This window comes from Nipponia nippon, unplaced genomic scaffold (genome assembly GCF_047370975.1).
Source record: "Nipponia nippon isolate SJK-2023a ecotype South Korea unplaced genomic scaffold, ASM4737097v1 scaffold_4, whole genome shotgun sequence".
Taxonomy (NCBI): Eukaryota; Metazoa; Chordata; class Aves; order Pelecaniformes; family Threskiornithidae; genus Nipponia; species Nipponia nippon.
Window position 1 is genome coordinate 106,905,395 of NW_028262358.1, and position 18,638 is coordinate 106,924,032.

General features: G+C 44.2%; 2 protein-coding genes across 5 annotated transcripts; both read right to left on the reverse strand.

The window, feature by feature from the left end:
• Positions 1-1,168: 1,168 nt before the first annotated feature.
• ADI1 (acireductone dioxygenase 1) lies at positions 1,169-7,093 on the reverse strand. Of its 2 annotated transcripts, none has more exons than XM_087774203.1 (4): positions 6,686-7,078; positions 6,137-6,256; positions 4,399-4,578; positions 1,169-2,666 (listed from the first exon to the last, which is right to left on the reverse strand). In XM_087774203.1, the coding sequence occupies exons 1-4, from the start codon at positions 6,803-6,805 to the stop codon at positions 2,544-2,546; spliced, it is 543 nt and encodes a 180-aa protein (XP_087630329.1). In that variant the 5' UTR covers positions 6,806-7,078; the 3' UTR covers positions 1,169-2,543. The 2 variants fall into 2 exon arrangements, with proteins under 2 accessions (XP_087630329.1, XP_087630327.1); XM_087774201.1 differs by lacking the exon at positions 1,169-2,666 and adding an exon at positions 2,673-2,931 and having other exon boundaries at positions 6,686-7,093.
• Positions 7,094-9,308: 2,215 nt separating this feature from the next.
• Positions 9,309-18,419, reverse strand: RNASEH1 (ribonuclease H1). 3 transcript variants are annotated; one of them, XM_087774199.1, is made up of 10 exons: positions 18,347-18,419; positions 18,174-18,232; positions 17,965-18,089; positions 17,164-17,358; positions 16,474-16,573; positions 15,958-16,012; positions 14,752-14,836; positions 14,250-14,297; positions 11,942-12,066; positions 9,309-9,775 (listed from the first exon to the last, which is right to left on the reverse strand). In XM_087774199.1, the coding sequence occupies exons 2-10, from the start codon at positions 18,221-18,223 to the stop codon at positions 9,689-9,691; spliced, it is 870 nt and encodes a 289-aa protein (XP_087630325.1). In that variant the 5' UTR covers positions 18,224-18,232; positions 18,347-18,419; the 3' UTR covers positions 9,309-9,688. The 3 variants fall into 3 exon arrangements, with proteins under 3 accessions (XP_087630325.1, XP_087630323.1, XP_087630324.1); XM_087774197.1 differs by lacking the exon at positions 18,347-18,419 and having other exon boundaries at positions 18,174-18,333; XM_087774198.1 differs by lacking the exons at positions 14,250-14,297; positions 18,347-18,419 and having other exon boundaries at positions 18,174-18,333.
• Between the last annotated feature and the right edge of the window lie 219 nt (positions 18,420-18,638).

Consider the following 18,638-nt stretch of genomic DNA (forward strand, 5'->3'; position numbering starts at 1 on the left):
TTTACATTTGGAAACACCATCTTCTGTGGCATATAAGTCAAAGAAATAAAACTTGCCGCAGGCAGTAACTGTCATTTATTCCTGCAGCTGTACTTTAAAAAAATCCCCAAAGTTTACACTGGGACCAGGATCCTCCAGTGTGCTGCGCGAGAGGACAGGCGAGTGCTGCTTCTGGGCAAGTGGCAGACAAACCCGAGCCGGTGAGGCACCTGACATGGCACAGCACCGCATCCATGCAAGCCTCCCCGACAATGTGTGTCTAACTATAGTTAAACTTTGCCATTGCTAGTCGCACTGATTTTTCAGCCAGGCTTGGGAACCACTGCACAAGAGCCAGTAGAGACCAGATGGAGGGCTGTCTGGGCTTGCGTTTCGCAAGCGTGGGTTGTGCCCGCACCCCCTCCCACAAACTGAGCCTCCACTGGCGCCTCATCCAGCTTCCAACCCAAGACCCCAAGGCAGGAAATACATGCCTTTTTTACTCACCTCTTCCAACTTTTGAGATAAAAGTTCGTGCAGTTTCACTTCAAAATTGCAAATTTGTTTTCAGAAACACTTTTGGAGAAATAAAGCATCTAGAAATGGTTAAAATGCTGCTACTAAATGAGGAAAACATTGCTGCCTGCTGAAGAAGGGCTGTGTTGCACACCCGTAAGGAAGAAGAGTGGGAAAGGTCAATTATCTACCATCTACTACCTCAGGAAAATTCACATAAGCCCAAGTTTTGTCTTCTTTCTACAGTCGTGTTTATTTGGGAAACTACAAGACAGGACTGTGCATTGTATCTAGCTGAAATCAGCACACAAGCTGCAACCGATGCAGAGCCCGTACTCCCCTCAGCCATTACGAGTTGGAGCAAGCAGTACATCTGCCCAGCTGACATAATTCATCACTGTAAAGAGCAAATTCATACCAAAACACTCCAGTGCCCACTGCTGAGGAGCTGCACATCCTGTGTAACCACAAGGCACTTACTGAAAACTGGATCAGCGTGTCAAAGTCTACTCTTCTCCATCTCACAGCTAAAGAAACTGAGGCACACAGTTAATGACTTGTCCTACGTTACAGAACAAGTCAGTAGCAGCACAAGGAATAAAAGCTGATTAACAATTGCAGTAACACTGTTGTTCAATGTGTCCTTAATGTCAGCACAAGGAGAAAAAAAAAATACCCAAGTCAAAGTAATTTTATTAATAACTCACAAGAGCAAATTGCTACATTTTACTGAGAGAAAACCACAGCTTTATGTACCAGGGCAGAACTTGGGAAGCTGCACGCTAAAATGCCGATTATGCAAATTTATCTTATGAGCATTTTTAGACAAGAATGAAGCAGGGTTTATTTTCTTTAATTAAAAATAGAATCCTATGTAGTTCATTAGCATGGAATCAGAGCAGAATGAATATTAATGTAGCCCACCTCTCCCAATTCTACCTGCCAGAAGTATCAAGGAAAAAAAGGTTAGAAAATGCATTCCTGAGCAACTGTAAATGCAACTAGCTAATGTCACTGCAAGGCTGCTGGCATCTTTGAAAGGTTAGAGATCAGGAAAACCTTTTTGACCGGAAAAAGGTAAATGATACTGCCACCTTCAAAAAGGGGAGAAAGAGGATCTGGGGAACTACAGGCTGGTCGGCCTCACTTCAGTCCCTGGGAAAATTACAGAATAAGCCGTTACGGAAGCCATTCCAGGCACATGAAATACCAGGTGACAGGGAACAACCAACCAGTCAGTGCCAATTTACCAAGGGCACATTCTGCCTGACCATCCTGACTGCCATCTAGGAGGCATCCACTGGCTCTGTGGTGGAAGGGAAGCAGCAGATGTCATTCACCTTGACCACAGCAAGGCTTTCAACAGCGTGTGCCACAGTAGCCTTGTAGCCAGACAGAGGATATGAACTACAAGGTGGGTGAAGAACTTGTGGACCATCGGGCTCAAAACAGTCAGTGGTTCAAGTCCAACTATCAGGTGGTTACATGTGACATTCCTCAGTAGTCAAAACTAGGGCAAAACGTGTTGAACAACTTCCTCGACAACCTGGGGTGCAGAGAGCCCAGCTAAGGACACTGCTTTGTCTAGCCTGGAGAAGAGAAGGCTGAGAGGAGACCTAACTACACTTTTCCACTACAGAAGGGACCGTGGAGAAGACAGAGCCGGACTCTTCTCAGGCACTCAATGAAAGGGCAAAAGACAACAATCACAAGCTGCGACCAGGGAGTTGGCCATGAAGAACAAATGCTTGCCCACAAGAGCAGCTAAGTGCTGGAACGGATGGCCAGACAGGCTGTGGAACCTCCACCACCACAGGTTTCCAAACCTCAAGGTCTTGAGCAACTTGGTCTAGCTTTGAAGTTGGGCTGGTACTTCACAGGGGGTTGGACTAGATGACCTCCAAATGACCTTTCAACCTCAATTTTTCTACAATTCTGTGATTCTAAATGTATAAGTAAATAGAAGAAGCCTAATCAGTGAAAAGCCACCAGTCACATTTATTCTGACAGGGCTTCAGGCTGTTCCCCCTGTCAGGTCTCGGACACCATTACTGTGCTTCTTCAGCCAAAAACTTCATATACTGTTTCCGAGCAGGAAAATCATCAGCCGGCCTGTTGTATGCTGTCCAGACGGGTTCTCCAACAAATAGCCTCATTGCCTTCACGTAATTCTGTCAAAGAACAAGAAGTCACAAGTAATTTAAGAGCTTCTTCCCATGGGATCTTAACTCTGAAGTTAGTGGTTTCATTTGCACTTCTGCAGCAATTTTTGAAACCATTTCAAGATGGACTGAAAGCTTCACGTGTTCCAGAAAACTGTACCACTACGCTGCTGTTCCCGCTCCCAGCTACTGCAGTGGGAGATTTTGCACCTATGCAGTGATATGTTGTGTCACAACCAGCGCCACCAGGTCGGGGCAGAGACAGTGCTTCTCCCTGTTTCAAAGAAACCAAAAAAATCCTGTCTTACGCAAATAATTTTGCACTGGATCCACAATACTGAGCAATACAGCATCTAAATCCTACTTGCTTAGTTAAACAACAGGAGTCAGAGTACCCAAGATGGCTACACAATGACTCAGGAATACCAGAGGCTTCAAAGTAATAGCCATAAAAGCTGAATGGGGAGTGCATAAACTAGCCAAAAAATAATGCTATGGGAAATTACAAGTCTCCAGATTCCAAAAGGAAAAGGAACAGCCCCTGCCACCAGCTAACCAAAAGTATGCCAGGTGCAAGGTACAGCTGTGGCAACAGAAAACAGGATTTTACATCCTGCAGAAGCGCTCCAACCAGAGTTATGGGGAACTCTCCTGTCCCACCCACTGTACTACAGGTTTAGACCCTATCTATTTTGTAAAGACTGCTAAGAGCTTATCTTGCACCCAGGTGCTCAGCAACATCAAGAATAAAGTTAGGTACCTAAAGAGCTTCGCTGCAAAATGCAAGGTTCTAGAAGCGCCTAAAGAATTTACTTTGAAGATGGCACCTGTGGACTGAAGTTCCTGAAGTGGACACACATTTAAGACTTCTTACAGATTCATCCCATAACCCCTGACATTTTGGCTATGTAAAGAAAAAGCCTTAAACTAGCAATTGTAGCTGATTCACTGTGGATCTCAAAATGCAGACACAACAAGTCAGGTTTTTCACCAAAGCAGCATATCCCTTTTTTACACGTACGATAACTGCTATCTGGACAGCTGATTCAAAATTATACCATTCTCATGACTACGCCAGAGATGGGATTTTTGCCACACAGGAGACAGCACACATTTCCCCATTTTCCAGGGGTAATGCTGAGATTACAAACATATTTATAAAAGCCCACAAGGAAAGGCGCGCAGAGGACTACGTGTGCCAATCTCACAATCTCATTGCCAAAAATACACTCCAAAAGCAGGGTAACTCCTGTGAAGCCAGCATCCAGTCTAGCACACACTAGCTGCAAGTAGTGGCTCTGGACCCTGAAATCCTTCTTTCCCTGAATGTGAATTTAGAACTTATGAAAAATGCCACTGCTGGACACAGATATGCTCTGTCTATTCCCACAAAGATACACAATGAGGCAACGCAGAAGGATCCATCTACACCATCTCCACCTCAACCAACAGCAGGGGCAACTGTGCCGCAGGGCTTGGCTCTCAGGCTGCTGTCACATAAGATATGCTAAGTATATCACGTGGCAATGACTTGCAGTTACAGCTGACGAGAGGAAGCTGGATTTGTGACCTGGAGATGAAAGGTTCAGATGCTGTGAATTATTTAGTATTTTTCATAGTCCTACTTCATATTTAATATGTTTTGCTAATGAACTGCAAGTCTCAGGGCATGTAGTTACTAATGTGATATATACTTGCATGGATTTGTCATCGAAATTTACGATAATCTGTAACAACATACATTCTCATCCAGTGTAAATCGGTGATATATGCCGGCAGGGAGGGTTATCATGTCTCCTTTTTCCATGGAAATCCGGATCCATTTGTCATCCTTGTCGCGAACATCAAAATAGCCAGATCCATCTAAGATGTAGCGAATTTCATCGTCTAGGTGTAAATGTTCTTCATAAAATGTTTTTATCTAGGAATAGCAAGTATCTCTTAAAACTACTGAACACAGAAAAACTGCAAAGAAATCTGGTAGAAACATGGGGCAAAGCAGACAAAGGCTTTCAAAGGGTAACTGCACAGTGATTTAACTAACAAACGAGACTAACATGGTTAAAATGGCCAATCCAGCCAGCCAGACCCTGTCTCAGGACACTTCGAAGCCGGCTGCTACATTTCCTTTGGAAGACAGGAATTTCTCTGACAAGAAACAGCAGCTATAGCTGCACATAACCAGTCTCTGAATAACAGTAATGCCTACACCCATTTGAGAGGGGCGGGTAAAGCTTCCCACCACAGGACTTGGTCCTCGCAGTTGTTCTGTTTGATCATTTTGTGTCTTTTTTTTCCCTGACATGCAAAATTAAAACAGAGCTACAGATTATCCCCCTTCTTTTACACTGGTGTAGAGTTGAATTAGCCGTACAAGCTACTACACCTCCATGTGAAAATGCAGTTATTGCCACACAGTGAGCCCCAGCTCCAGGCTCTCTCCTCCCAGGCAGCAGCAGCAACATTCTCATTTTTTTCCGGAATGGTAAATTCTTTGTACTTTTCACAGCACAGAACAAAACATGCTGTAAAGGTTCAATTAATAGAGACCTGAGCAGGTGAGTGCGCAGAGAGCAGTGCAATGCCAGGCACTATCATCTGCTCAGGCCCGGATGCTGTGTAGCCACACTTCTGCAGGTATCCCTGAGCCAGCACTGATCCAGCACAGCAAGATGAGCAGAAGTCCACATGCCCTGTCAATAACGGCCCGTCTTTGTGTCAGGGAGAGCCCACCCAGGCAACCTGAGTTACTGCCTAATTCACCTTCTCACCAATTTGAAACCAGCATAACACAATGGGCTTAAAACAAACTGGTAAATGGAAATCTAATGAAAACATGAAAGTGCCACTGTGTTGCTGCCCTCAGGTCAGAGCAGCATACCAGCACCTTGAGGCTGGGAGGAGAAAGCTCCTTCTAGGAGGCTCATCTGAGAGCCTGGCACCATTTGCATTCAGTTGTTATGAAACAGCCAAGATACCACCTTCCCAAGGTAAAAAAATCTTGTACGGGGAATGTGTCCCTTTGATTCCACAAGGTTAACATTCACTTTGAAAAGATGTAATTTGCAAGCAGCAAGAATGTTCCAGCCTTCAAAGCCCATGCCCAGCTGGCAACTGCCTGCCTTCATCCCGGGGAGGCTCTCCAAAGACAGGTCAGCATCGGCAGGGCTCTGCTGGTAGGAATCTTAGTTTTGAAATGACACAGTGATGGAAACTATCCTTAAAACCTTTGAAGGCAACCTACAGAAGCAAAAGGCCTCTGCTATTTCTAAAATAATACCAAAACTGCTTTTTTAACGTTAAGGACTTCAGTACAGAATGTATTTTACACATGGAAATCTCATCTTTGTGCCCCTGCTTAGGGCGTGCAGGTGTTGAGAAGCTGGCTGCACACTCTAGCGGTGGACTTCAGCATGCAGATCCTCATTCAAAGCAAAGACTCATACCTTTTCCTCATAATTCAAAGCAAAGACGCATACCTTTTCCTCATAATTTGGAAGCTTGTCTTTATGTATGGTTATTATATCCATCCAAGAATAATTTTCTGCTCTCCGAATCTCCCTCAAACACGGATCAGTCTCATAGTTATCAGCATCCAACTAAAAATTAGTCAGGAAAAAAAGAAAGTATTCAGACACAATTGCTTAAGACGCAATTCAGGACACTAACATGGAAAAGCCTGAGCTGTGAGGAGTGTCGGTAGAGGGGCGGGTGGCTCCAGGGGTAGCCAAGGTGGCTGCCACAGGTAGACAAGGCGTGCCGGCCTCGCCAGATCGACCTGCGGCCAGCCCACCCCGCGCAGACACCGCCCGGGGCCCTTCCTGCCGCCTCCGCCTTCCCGGGCCCGGCAGCGCCGCCAGGCTCCTCGGGCGAGCACGGCCCCGGGCCTGCTGACCCCCCCGCAGGCCTCTCCCCGTCCCGGCGGTGTCGGGGCAGGCCTGAGCCGCCGCCGCCGCCTCCAGGCCCCTCGAGGCCCGTTGGCGCCGGGCCCCGCGGCAGCGCCGGTTCCCCCACACACACACACTGACTTTGCGGTAGGCGACGCCGAGGCGGCGCAGCTGCTCCAGGCTGACGGCGCGGTTGGGCTGCAGGCGGTGGGGCGCCCGCTGGTCCTCCTGGGACTCGTCCATGTACCAGGCCTCCACCATCCCGCCGCCGCCGCCGGGCGCTGCGCTGGGCCGGGCTGGGCGAGAGCGGCCCGCCCCGGCGGGGCTGGAGGGGCCGGGGCAGGGAGCGGGAGCGGCCCCGCACAGCCGCCCTATGGGGAGAGCCCGAACCGGGCGCCATTTGCAACTCAAAACACGCTGAGCAGGGTGCGCTGCGCGGCGGACACCGCCGGTATTTGAGCTTTAGGCTCCGCGGCACAGGTGGCGAGAGCTCTCCCTGAAGGAGATCTGGCGGGCAAGGGGCCTCCCACCCGCACAGGCCCTCTCGGGTAACGTGCTGCTTACCGCGCGCGTCCCGCCTAACTGCAGCAGCAACTGCGTTTACGGCTGGCCTGCCCTGGCAGAAACGCTGACTGAATTTACCGGTAAGTCTCAGCCTCCAAGACCTGCGTTGCAACCCCACAATACGGAGAAGTAAAAAATAAATTAGGAAAGGAAAAAAAAAGGAAAGTAAGACGTGCTAAGACGTGCTGTCCAGAAAGCTTGTGTTGCCTCCAACCATGGAGATACTCACATCCTGCGCGACTTGCTCAGGGTGACCTGCTCCAGCTGGGGCGGACACGACGCACTCCAGCCGTCCCTTACAGCCGCCACGGTTCTGCGATTCTGTATGGTTCTATGATTCTGTACAGTAAATAAATCAAGAGCTGGCTTAACATGATATAAGGATGGAGAAACAACTGAAAAACAATCCCTCTAAATATTTTTCTTCCTACAAAGAGTTTCATACTCACCAAAATGTCTTGAACCACCATTTCTCGGATAACTTAGAAATGGTACCAGATCCTTTCAATGTATAAGTGCTACTGGTTATCGATTCTGGATAAAATTTAATTGCAAGTCCCATAACATTACAGGTAAACTGGTCCAACACTGGTATTGTCCACATTTTTAGAAGCACATACAAACCCAGCGAGAAGTTCAATGCCATCCACTGAATGTCATGGCTGCTGAATGCCAATACCCTCCTGCAGTTTCAGCTCCCTGAAAAGAAGGACTTGAACGGCCAACATCCTCCGTGGGTCCTCGAGCCCCTGTTAAGTCCTGTTCAGAAGTATTATTTGCTTTCCATCCTTTAATCAGCCTTAATCTTGTAACTTTCCTCTCAAGATTTCTTTTGTCCTGAATTTCCAGCTTAAGAATGATAAACATTGGTATCAAATTAACATAAAACTCTTTTTCCTGTTAGATTTCCTATTATAATCTACCTATTAGATTCAGGCAGTCAAGTTGCTTAAAATCAGTATACACTGATGTTATGATTTACCCACCATTATCCACACTTTTTTCCAAAGCTGCTGCTTCAAAAAATACAGACTCCCATACAGTAAATAGGATCTACAGTGTTTAACGGGATATGTACGACAGGGAGATTATTAGATGCCACCTCTTCAGTATGTTGTTTGTCACACTGTTCTGCCTCAACTAGAGATCTGATCAGGGATGATAGCGTGTTTTCCTTCAAGCCAAACTTCTAAAATAAACAAACAGATGGATAATTTTGTGGATACATACAAAAGAAGCAGAGGGGAAAAACCTAATCAGTGCACTATCTTACCCCTAGATGAGCTTTACTGTGCTGTTTTGGATGAGAGAAAACAAATGAAAAACCTCCCTCATCTATTAACCACTAGCTAGCCAGCTTCCCCATTCTATCACAATTCATGTGACTCTAAATACATAAGCACTCATACTTTGCCTCAGAAAAGATACCATAATGCATGGGAACTACTAAGAAATCAAGCTTCAGCAGCTCTACCATTCTGTATAGCGATTAAAAAATATAAAAAAAATTCAGTGACTTCTAGCTTAAGCCCTACTATTCAATGGTATGAAGGTACCTTACAAAGAAGTTGACAAAGATAACATACCAAACCTGTTTGCTCTTCCCGTACAGATGCATAGAAAATAAAACTATGTTGATTACTGGTAATTACTCTCTAATTCAAGTGCACATTAGCCATTCCATTAATCTCATCATTGACTGGAAAAATGAAGTCAAACACTTGACATCCGGAAGATCTGGAGAAGCTGATCATCTTCTAGTTCCATTTCAGATAAAATGGCCAATTATTACCTTTGGGACAACACTGAAGAGGAACTAACAATGCTAATGAGAACCAGTATGCATTAAAAATTACTTAATGGAAACGTGAAGCCAGAAACAAAGAGCTTGGACATTAAGCAGCTAGAGAGGAGAACAGTAAAAATCCATTGTTCAAGTTTTCTTGTGACCTGGCTTTTGAGTTTGTTCATGCTACCTTGCAAAGTAACATTACAGAGAAACATACAGATGCTGTAACTGATGATACTGTGAGGCACAGGTGAGCATTACAAGCCCATCTATAGAGCCGTTATTGCTAGTACCAGAATGCCAAAGCATATTCATGGACATCTCCGCGGTAGGTCACTGACCTCTTACCAAACCCACCAACCCGAAGTCCCCCCACCCCCAGGTATTTCGGGCTGTTAATATATACCTCTGTACAAAAAAAAATAATTTATTTCACTAAGAGGAAAATACATAACACGATAAAGATTTAATATTACTTCTTCAGAAGTCTGTCTTTATGGTGAATTCAGAAGTCTACAAGACAACTAAAAACACTGACTGCGGCCCTTCAGCAAGATGGAGAAAAAGCAAATGCTCTGTATTATCAACTAAATACTGACTTGATTATAAAACAAATGCTATAGAAGAAAATGTGGGGTTGTTTTCTCCCCAGAAGTTGGTATATGTTTAACTCTTCAGGCCAGAAAGAAGTACAGTTCAAAGTTCAACTCCGACACAATTAGAGCGGGTCAAGTTGTCACTGTGATCTTAGTCCTTTTCCTCCTGCTGCAACAGTCTCTAGTCCCACTACGTCAGGACTTTTGTTTACTAGCTCCTTCTCTTGCTAGTCTATCAGCTTCTTCATTTCCTTGGAAGCCAGCATGACCAGGAATATGCATCTGTTAGGACAAAAGCATAGGAGCGTTAGATAGGCAAGAAATCAAGAAAAAAGTACATACATGAAATGTGATCACACAACACCCTTTCATTCCCAGTACAGTAGCACCTCCTTGGAGACCCTCTCCTCACATTTAGTCCTTGCATGTTCATCGTCTCCCTTCCTCTAGGAAGTCTTGCCAAATTGTGAAAGTCGCCTTTACAGGAAATAGTGAACTGGGTAAGGACCACGTAACCTAGCCTTTAAGAAATGCAGACAACAACAGCTCCAACTCAAAATTCCCACCTTCAGAGAAGAGAGAAAAACCTATCTGCATTCAGTACTTAAACCAAGTTAATCTTTTCCCAGAAAGCCAGAGACCTCTATGCCACTAACAGCCTTGGTGGTTACAGCACTCACTTCGGATACAGAAACAGGGTATGAAAAGAATCTCTGAATTTTCAGACGCCTTAACTGTCCATCCTTCAATTAGGAACTGAAAACACTTTCAACCCTAAGCCGATCCTTGCCAGAAGTAAGGGTGGAAGAGTGTGGGGGAGGAAGGAGGGGAAGAAAATCAAGCTTGCTATTTGACAAGATCTGAGAGGGGACAAGGATGAAGTGTGTGCGAGATGGTATTAGGTTTACATGGCAAGATTTTGGTATGGGGTGGGGGGCTGCAGGGGTGGCCTCTGTGAGAGGACTCCAGGGGCTGCCCCCGCATCAGAGAGCCCGTTCCAGCCGGCTCTAAAATGGACTCACTGCAGGACACAGCTGAGCCCATCAGCAAAGCTGGTGGCTCCTCTGTGATAACAAACTTAAGAAAGGGTAATAATGCCGCATAGCAGCCGGAGAGAGGAGTGAGAATATGTGAGCGGAACAACTCTGCAGATGCCAAGGTCAGTGAAGAAGGAGGGGGAGGAGGTGCTCCAGGCACTGGAGCAGAGATTCCCCTGTAGCCCCTGGTGAAGACCATGGTGAGGCAGGCTGTCCCCCTGCAGCCCATGGAGGTCCACAGTGGAGCAGAGATCCACCTGCAGCACGTGGAGGACCCCACACCTCAGCAGGCAGATTACTGTAATAAAGTATATGCATACATTGTGTCTCCTGAAATAAAAATCTTCCCAAGTTTAAGAGATTCAGGTGTAAGAAGTGTGCATAAGAAAAACAATATTTCGTTATTATTATGTGAAATACTCTAAGGACAGATTAACTTTGGTCTTAGTTTTAAATTTTTACACTTTCTTCTCCTCAAGAGACAATAGGAGTAGTTATACAAAATCTAGTCAGCCTTTAAATTGGAGTCGCCAGCTCTGGAACACACAACACAAATGGAAGAATATCTGCAATAGATTTCCCATAGAAGAAGTGCACATTAAAGATCTATGTCATCCTGTTTTCTACAGAATAGAGACAGAAGCCCAATAAATATGCCATTAGCAGCCACCAAGTCAGTGGTACAGAGATTTATTTCTAGAATCAGTTGTCTTAGACCACAATTGGAGTAAAATTTAGGAGGGGAAGGAAGATATCCCCTACAATATTTAGCACTGATGTTAGAGGTTACTGAAAAATACATTTTACCAGGAATACCTGTGTAGAAGTTGTTTTACTTCTTTACTGGAGAGCAAAACAATTTAAAACTTAAAAATGGATATTTTAAAGACCTTTCTGTGCCCAGTTTTCTTGGAAAAAACACAGTTAAGGTACAGAAAACTAGAGTTAGTTTATTTGGGGTTATGCTCTCAGTTTTCCCAGTTTAAAGAAATTCATGTGATTGAGTTACACCAACGAACGAGCATCTTAAGAGTTCTGAAAAGCAAATCCAGAAATTCAGCTATGACCCAAAAAGACAGTTATTTTTTAAGTTCAGATTTCCAAGAACAGAAATTTCATCTACTAACAGTACTAACAAACTAAAAATAATGATTGCAGGCATCTTCTATGTAGTAACAAGAGAGAGAAAATAAATATAAACGTGCATTTTAATAAATGAAATATTGGTTCCAAGAGCCTAGGCTATGTTGCTTATTTGCTCTACATAAAACAAGCAGCTTATCTATATTTACGTTTTACTTATGGATGTACGATATTATGCTCTATAAAATTCTTAGTTATGGTCATACTTGTAAGTTTTTACAAGAAGTGTGCTTAAGATGTCATTAAGAATAAGAAATGAGGTGCTTACCCACTGAATTTCTATGCCTTTTGATAGATTATCAAGTCTTTCAAAATCTTCTTTATTTATTACACTTCCTCCTGAACTTGTTCTCCAGCCATTTGTTTTCCAGTTGTCAACCCAGCTCGTAATACCTATGCAACGGGAGCATTACCGTAAAAATGCTATTAAAGAAGCCAGCAAGGATCAAGGTGGAGAAAACAGCCTTTTAACAAGACATTAACTCTGTACAGAGTCTCAGGCAAAGACACTGGAGATAGAAGATATTCTTGTTTGGTTCTCTACTACTGTCTTTCAGGATTGTATTTTTCCATTACTACTTAAATGACCCAACCATGTTTTCCCGAACATATATTTAGTTTAAAGACTACAGTCTTATATACGCATTACACACAAAATTAAGACATGAACTTCAGTAAACTGAACCTAAGGATTTGCTTGATGGTACAGTAAGCTAGAACAAATCTCTCAAATTTATTTGAGAAATTGAGGAGACACACATGCATAGAGGAAAAACAGATGGCCACCTGTCTTACGGCTTCTGCACACTAAACAATATCCTTCAGAGAAGGATCACGTAAGCAGATTTCTACAGAACAAGATTTAACATTCCGGCCATCCCTTGCTGGCCAGAAAAGTTACTACAGTAGTCCTTAAATAAAGATCTTTCCTTTTCTTTTTTGAAATATCTTTGCTGGTCTTGACAATGTAAGACATCCTTACTGCTTTCGTGACAAACAGACCTGAACCAAATAGAGAATCACCAATCTTGCACACAAAACCTCCCAAAAACCAAACCAAACCACATCCATTTGCACTTAACTGCAAGCCTCCTTCTCTGGTATTTTAAAAAATAACTCCTAGACACATTTACAAAATAACTTTGATTAAACAAGAGTGGAACCTGCACCTCAGTGACCCAAAATGAAAGACCAAACTGCAAGCAAAAACAAAGAGACAAAGACATCACACCTAAGGATTCTTCTTTTCCTCCCTCATACTTAAGTCTCACACCTAAGTTTAACAGGAATTTTATCTGACACAGCAACTTTTCCTCCATCGTAACACCAGTTTCACAGACACGATGGTATAGACTTTTCTCCCACAAAGCAAAGAATTGCAAAGATGTTTCTTTGCTCCTTAATGCTTCTAACAACTTGCTTCCTGCAACAAATTATGCACTTGGATTCTATTGATCCACACGCAACACCCAGTCCTGAAGAGCAAAGACTTTTACTTTTACTCTTCCTTTTTTCAGAATGCTTCTACCAGAGACTAAAAAAAAACCACCACCACCAAGAAGAAAAAACAAAAACCAAAAAACCCCACACATTCTGCTCCTATAGGAAATGCTATACCTAAATTTTTAGGGAAAATAAGCTACTCAAATGAGAGATTTGAGAGATGATCCTTAGGGAGAAGCAATGGAAAATTCCTTTCAGTTGTTTCTTAACATTTACTGTCCCTTCCTCAAGTTACGAACTAGAATCAGCAGGACAGAGCACAAGTCCTCGATGCTTTTCACTTCTGGACAGAACCTCTTTCATGCACATACGAGCTAACAGAATTTGAAACAAGCAGCAAGTGACGGCTCCAGCAACTCCTTCCTTGACTAGCAGTCACTTGTTCCTACTCAGTAGCTTTCTGTCCTTTCTAGAGTATTGCTACTGAAGTTGACATCAAAGTTTTTCAAGGTAAGTTTTGCTTTACTTCTAAACACGAGCTGCCCGAGAAAGGAAAAAACTGATGCTCTTCTTTCGTACTCCTCCACTTTCAGAAATCAGGGGGTGCTTCCAGAAAGCAGAATGACTTATTTGGAGGAAAAGCTATACAGGTTTTTAACATACAAGCCATTTATTTGCTTTATTAATAACAAGCAAGGAAATAGATAATTACTTTCCGTGTTAGTGCTCAAGTATAGGAAGCTATGCTAAGAACAAGATACTCACATTCCCCCCTTCCCTCTCCCCCCAAAACCACCAAAGTGTGAAAGCGCAACATTTAATTTTTAATCAAATGTTGGAGTAAGATTTTGTTTAATGTTATTTTAAAAAAAAACCACACAACTCCAAAGTGATCTGGAAACAGCAAACACATGTACTCCCTTTGTAAAAGTGTGAAATACAAAGAAAAAATACTTATACAGTTCCAAATTATCACGGGAATAAAATCTGAAGGTCTCGGGGAAAGAGGAATAAGTTTTATTCAGAAATTAAGTCTTCCTGTCTGCTTCATATGGTATTTATAGGGAATAAAATTAAATTTTCCAAATCTTTGTGTGAAGGTGACACTTGAAATACATACTCTGAGCACATACCATCTCTGGCTAGTCTTCCAGTGTAGCCTGAAAGCTTGGAAGCGTAGTCTACATGTAAAAAGCAAGGAAACTTGAATGTACTTCACATGTGTGTATTAAGTCAGCCTCTCCAATCCCAGCAAAACAAAACAAAAAGCCTACAGGGTTACTACACCAACTTCCCAGTACTTTCCTCAGTACATCCTTAACAGAGTATACACGAGCAACATTTTTTCTAGACTTTGTATCATACTGAATGTCTCAAGACAAAAATCCTGTAGTTACTTCTGTCAGCCTTTACTCTAACAGGCACTTCGTCTCTACTTGTGTTTCATGCAGTTAGCAGGTGATCCCTGTGGCATTCGGAAGTTTTTCCCCAAGCCGTCACGAGTACTGAAATAAGTTATGCATTCTCTTCCTTACATCTCTCTCCCCAGGACTCGGTATGTTCTGTGGGCCTTATGTAATGAAATAGCCTGCAGTGTGTCTTTAAGAATCAGGAAAACTAAAATCATTAACTTACCATTAATAGTGAACTTGCTGTCCGTGTAGATAATAAGTTTCTTGATGTTTTGACTCTTTGCTTGCTCTATTGCTTTGCAGGCTGCCTTAAGAACATTTCAACAGAATCACAGTTCAGAACAGGATTCTGAACACATACAATTAAAATACCAGCAAAGTACCTGATGCTAACACAGAACTACAAAGAATATTACTGTAATCTCTCCATCAATGAGTATCAACATGCTTTAGAGCAGAGGTTCCCAAAATTATGCATGCAGATGACCACTTAATGAATCAGGTAAACAGGGAGCCACTTAAGTTTCACTGAAAAAAAAAAACCCAAAACATTCTATTGTTCAACTCTACTGAAGGAGTAGCTCTCTGCCCAATTTTCTAACTATCAAAGCCTCTATCAACTGCACACCAAGTTTCAGCATTTTCTCCATAACTTTGAGGAGGAAGAATTCATACCAGTTCCAACAGTCTGGAACCCCTAAAAGTTTTTTTTTTTTCTTAATGGGGTTTTTTTGGTGCTATGAAATATTGTAAGAGGGGGAAGTGGCTGGATCTGGATGTAGAGCTGAAAAGCTCTTTAGTGACAAATTTGACCCCAGCACACCACCATCACCTCTGCTTATCCCTCACTAAAATGAAGTTCCTGTAGTTTTTAAGCAGATCATTTCACCATTTCAGTTCATCTCCAAACACAAAGTGCAGCAGAGCAGCAGTACCAGAATTAAGATGAAAAGGGAAGACTAAATCTGCTGTTGCCAACAGAAATTTACTTCAGAAGTAACAGAAGTTACTCCTGAGAGCCTTGAATTGTTTGTTATATTTATCTAAGGAATATGATACTCTGATTCTATCACAATAAGAAGCCGATTCTCCTCTTAACCACTGCTCAGCAGCCCTCACCCCAAGGTCTGACATACACACATTAAAAATGCAAAGGATACTATACAGATTTGAGAACCAGGCTTTCCTAATGCAAGGCTGTTTACCTGTGTTTAGCCTGATGATATCTGGGAATTCTCAAGGTGAATTACCTTGTTCGAAACCAATAAAGATCAATAAAACTTGAAGAGAATGATTTGTGTCAAGTCATAACCCCCGTGTCCTTCCCTCACAGCTCCATAACTGGTTTCTGAAGGCCAGAGTTGAAATAGTCATGAGTGTGCTACCACGGTCTAACATGCAGAAACATTTTAGGACATTTCCTACTTACATGTATTTCTGCTCTTTGATTAGTCTGCCGTCCAGGAAGTCTTTCACTGGTATTTCTGTGTCCAAGGATAAGTAGTATTAGTAGATGTAGTTACCCCAAATATTCAGAATGGTGTATAATGACTACACATTAGAAAAATACTACTTTTTGTTTTATAAAGGAGTATGAATAGATATTTTAGCTCTAACTTCCACCTGCATAGTGCAACCTGCGTATCTGGACATGCCATCAATATATATGCAATTACATTTGTTGTCTTCTGTACACACCTACACCTATTTTAAAACTTTCTACATCACTTGAATTATAGCTTCAGCCCCCTAAAAATATTATTTCCAGTTGATTTTTCCAGAGAAACTGATTTCTCTTTTCCCCTCAGTAACTCACTAGTCTCATAGTACTGTCATTATGAGTCTCAACAGCAGGGTTTCGTATTCAAAAGGAGGCTGGTATTGTAAGTCACACACAAAACAAACAGTAATATATTAAAAAAAAAAAATCCATCCAGGCACTTACAAAGGGTGGCCTGGTCCCCAGTAGACGCCTATTCCAGCACGTGCCCTATTACGTCCATTACCTGAGCAACAACCATCTGTATAAACGACTGCAAAGTCACCTACAAAAGAATTACCAAAAGCAGAAGTTCAAGCACTCCTTCAAGGACGCAGACTCTTCAAGAAAAAGGAAATGCCTGCTAGCAGATTAATCCCCAAAACTTCCCTCCCGCGAGAGCCCTTCAAAAAGTTAACTACAGAAGCCATGTAAATTAGTAATGCAGAGCACCAGAAGTCCCACTGCAGCTTCGCACCCTCACTGGTGTCAAAATAGGCAGCCTCAAGAAGCACCTCCGCCCCAAGGCCCATATTCTCACTACAGCTCCTGTCTTCTTCAGTCAACTCTAAAACTTCCCAGCTACATCTGTATATCTAAATATACTCTGTAATCCAGACACACGTCAAATTACACCTATAACGATCAGATTAAGCTATATGTTGATACCAGTAAAGCCAATTAAAATTACACTGAAAGACAATGTGAACAAATATATCGTGGCGCACATTTCCATTTTAAAAAGAAACAATGTTACGCTGAGCCTGATGCTGCCATACACAAACCTCCCTAAAAGCATTCTAATAATTAATACTTGTTACTTATGAAAGACTGCAAAGAACTGAAAAGAATTACAGGAATAATGAAGCACCTCACCCATATATGAAAATTTATCTTCACTGACTGTTGGTGCTGAGTATACTTCATCATGTTTTACACGCTTTGCAATGTGTTCTTCGCTTGTAGACTGTTCATACGGCCTTTTGCATGTATTGCAACACAAGACATTTATTTCTGGTTCCTCTCTCTGGCTATCATTTTCCTGTGTTACAGCCGGAGGACTGTGTGCCCCTTCCCAAAAGAAAGAAAAAAAAAAAAAAAAAAAAAAAAAGAGAGAAAAAAAGTTCAACTACGTACAAGATCAAATTTTATTTGAAACAACTGCTTCTATAGACAACAGCTGTTATCACTTATTAGCAATGCTAGTCTGTTAACTGACACCAGCCCAAACTATTATGCAAAAAATATTATAGTATACACCAGTCATTCTTGATCCTAGATCAACTGAAGCAGAGACACACAGGTAACGGTCCTTACAAAGGACATTGCACAAGCAATGTTCCCCAAGCACCTACAGAAATACTTTCACCGCACCGACACGTCCACCGCTGTGTCGGGAGGGCAGGGCCGCCGCCGCCCCTACCACCACGGCATCCCGCCCGTGAGGAGACCTCCCCCGGCGGGTAAACAGGGGCCGCTATCCACCTTCAGCCAGAGGCCGCACTGCTGACACAGAGGCCAGGCAGAAGCCAGACGGGCTGCGACAGGGCCCAGCGCGGCCTCCCGCCCCGCTTCTCCGGCGGGCCGCCCTCCCCTCCCGCCCCCCTTCCCCGGTGGGCCGCCCTCCCCTCCCGGCCGGGCGGCGGTGAGGCGGGAGGCGAGGGGAGGACGACCTACCTGCCGGCTCGGGCTGCTGCTGCCCCGGAAGGCCGGCGCGCACGAAGGCCCAGGCGTCCTTCTCAGTGGCGAACTTCTTGAAGCTGGCGGAGGGGAACTTGTTCACCTGCTCCTGACACTCCGCCCTGCAACACAGGGGGCGGGGGTGAGGCTGGCCCGGGGCCGGCCCGCCGGCGGCTCCCCGCGCTGCCCCGGGCCGCGGCCCTTACCAGGTGCGGTAGACGCCCGTCCGCCGGCCCTTGCGCACGGCGTAGAACATGCTGTCGCCCTTGGGGACAAAACAGGAGTGACTGAGCACCGCCACGAGCCACCGCAACATGGCGCGGCCCCACCGCCATCCGCGCCCCCGCCCCGCCGCCCCGGCCCGGCCACCACACCACACCCCGCCGCAGCCGCCGCCGCCGCCCCGGCGCCCCGGCCCCTTCCTGCGCAGGCGTGGCGGCCCGCGCGGGGAGGGAAGGGAAGGGAGGGCGCGCTGAGGGCTTCCCTACCAGCGCCGAGAGGGGCCAAAATTACTGGAAAAGGCCAGGGTCTGGGGCTTGCTTTTGTGCTCCCCCCGTAATAATTCTATTTTAAAAGCCACCGACATCAGCTTTTGTTCTGGGGAGGGGCACGAGGTGTACGACACCGCAGCAGTTTACACAAACTCCTCATTCTGAAAGCCCCAGTCATTA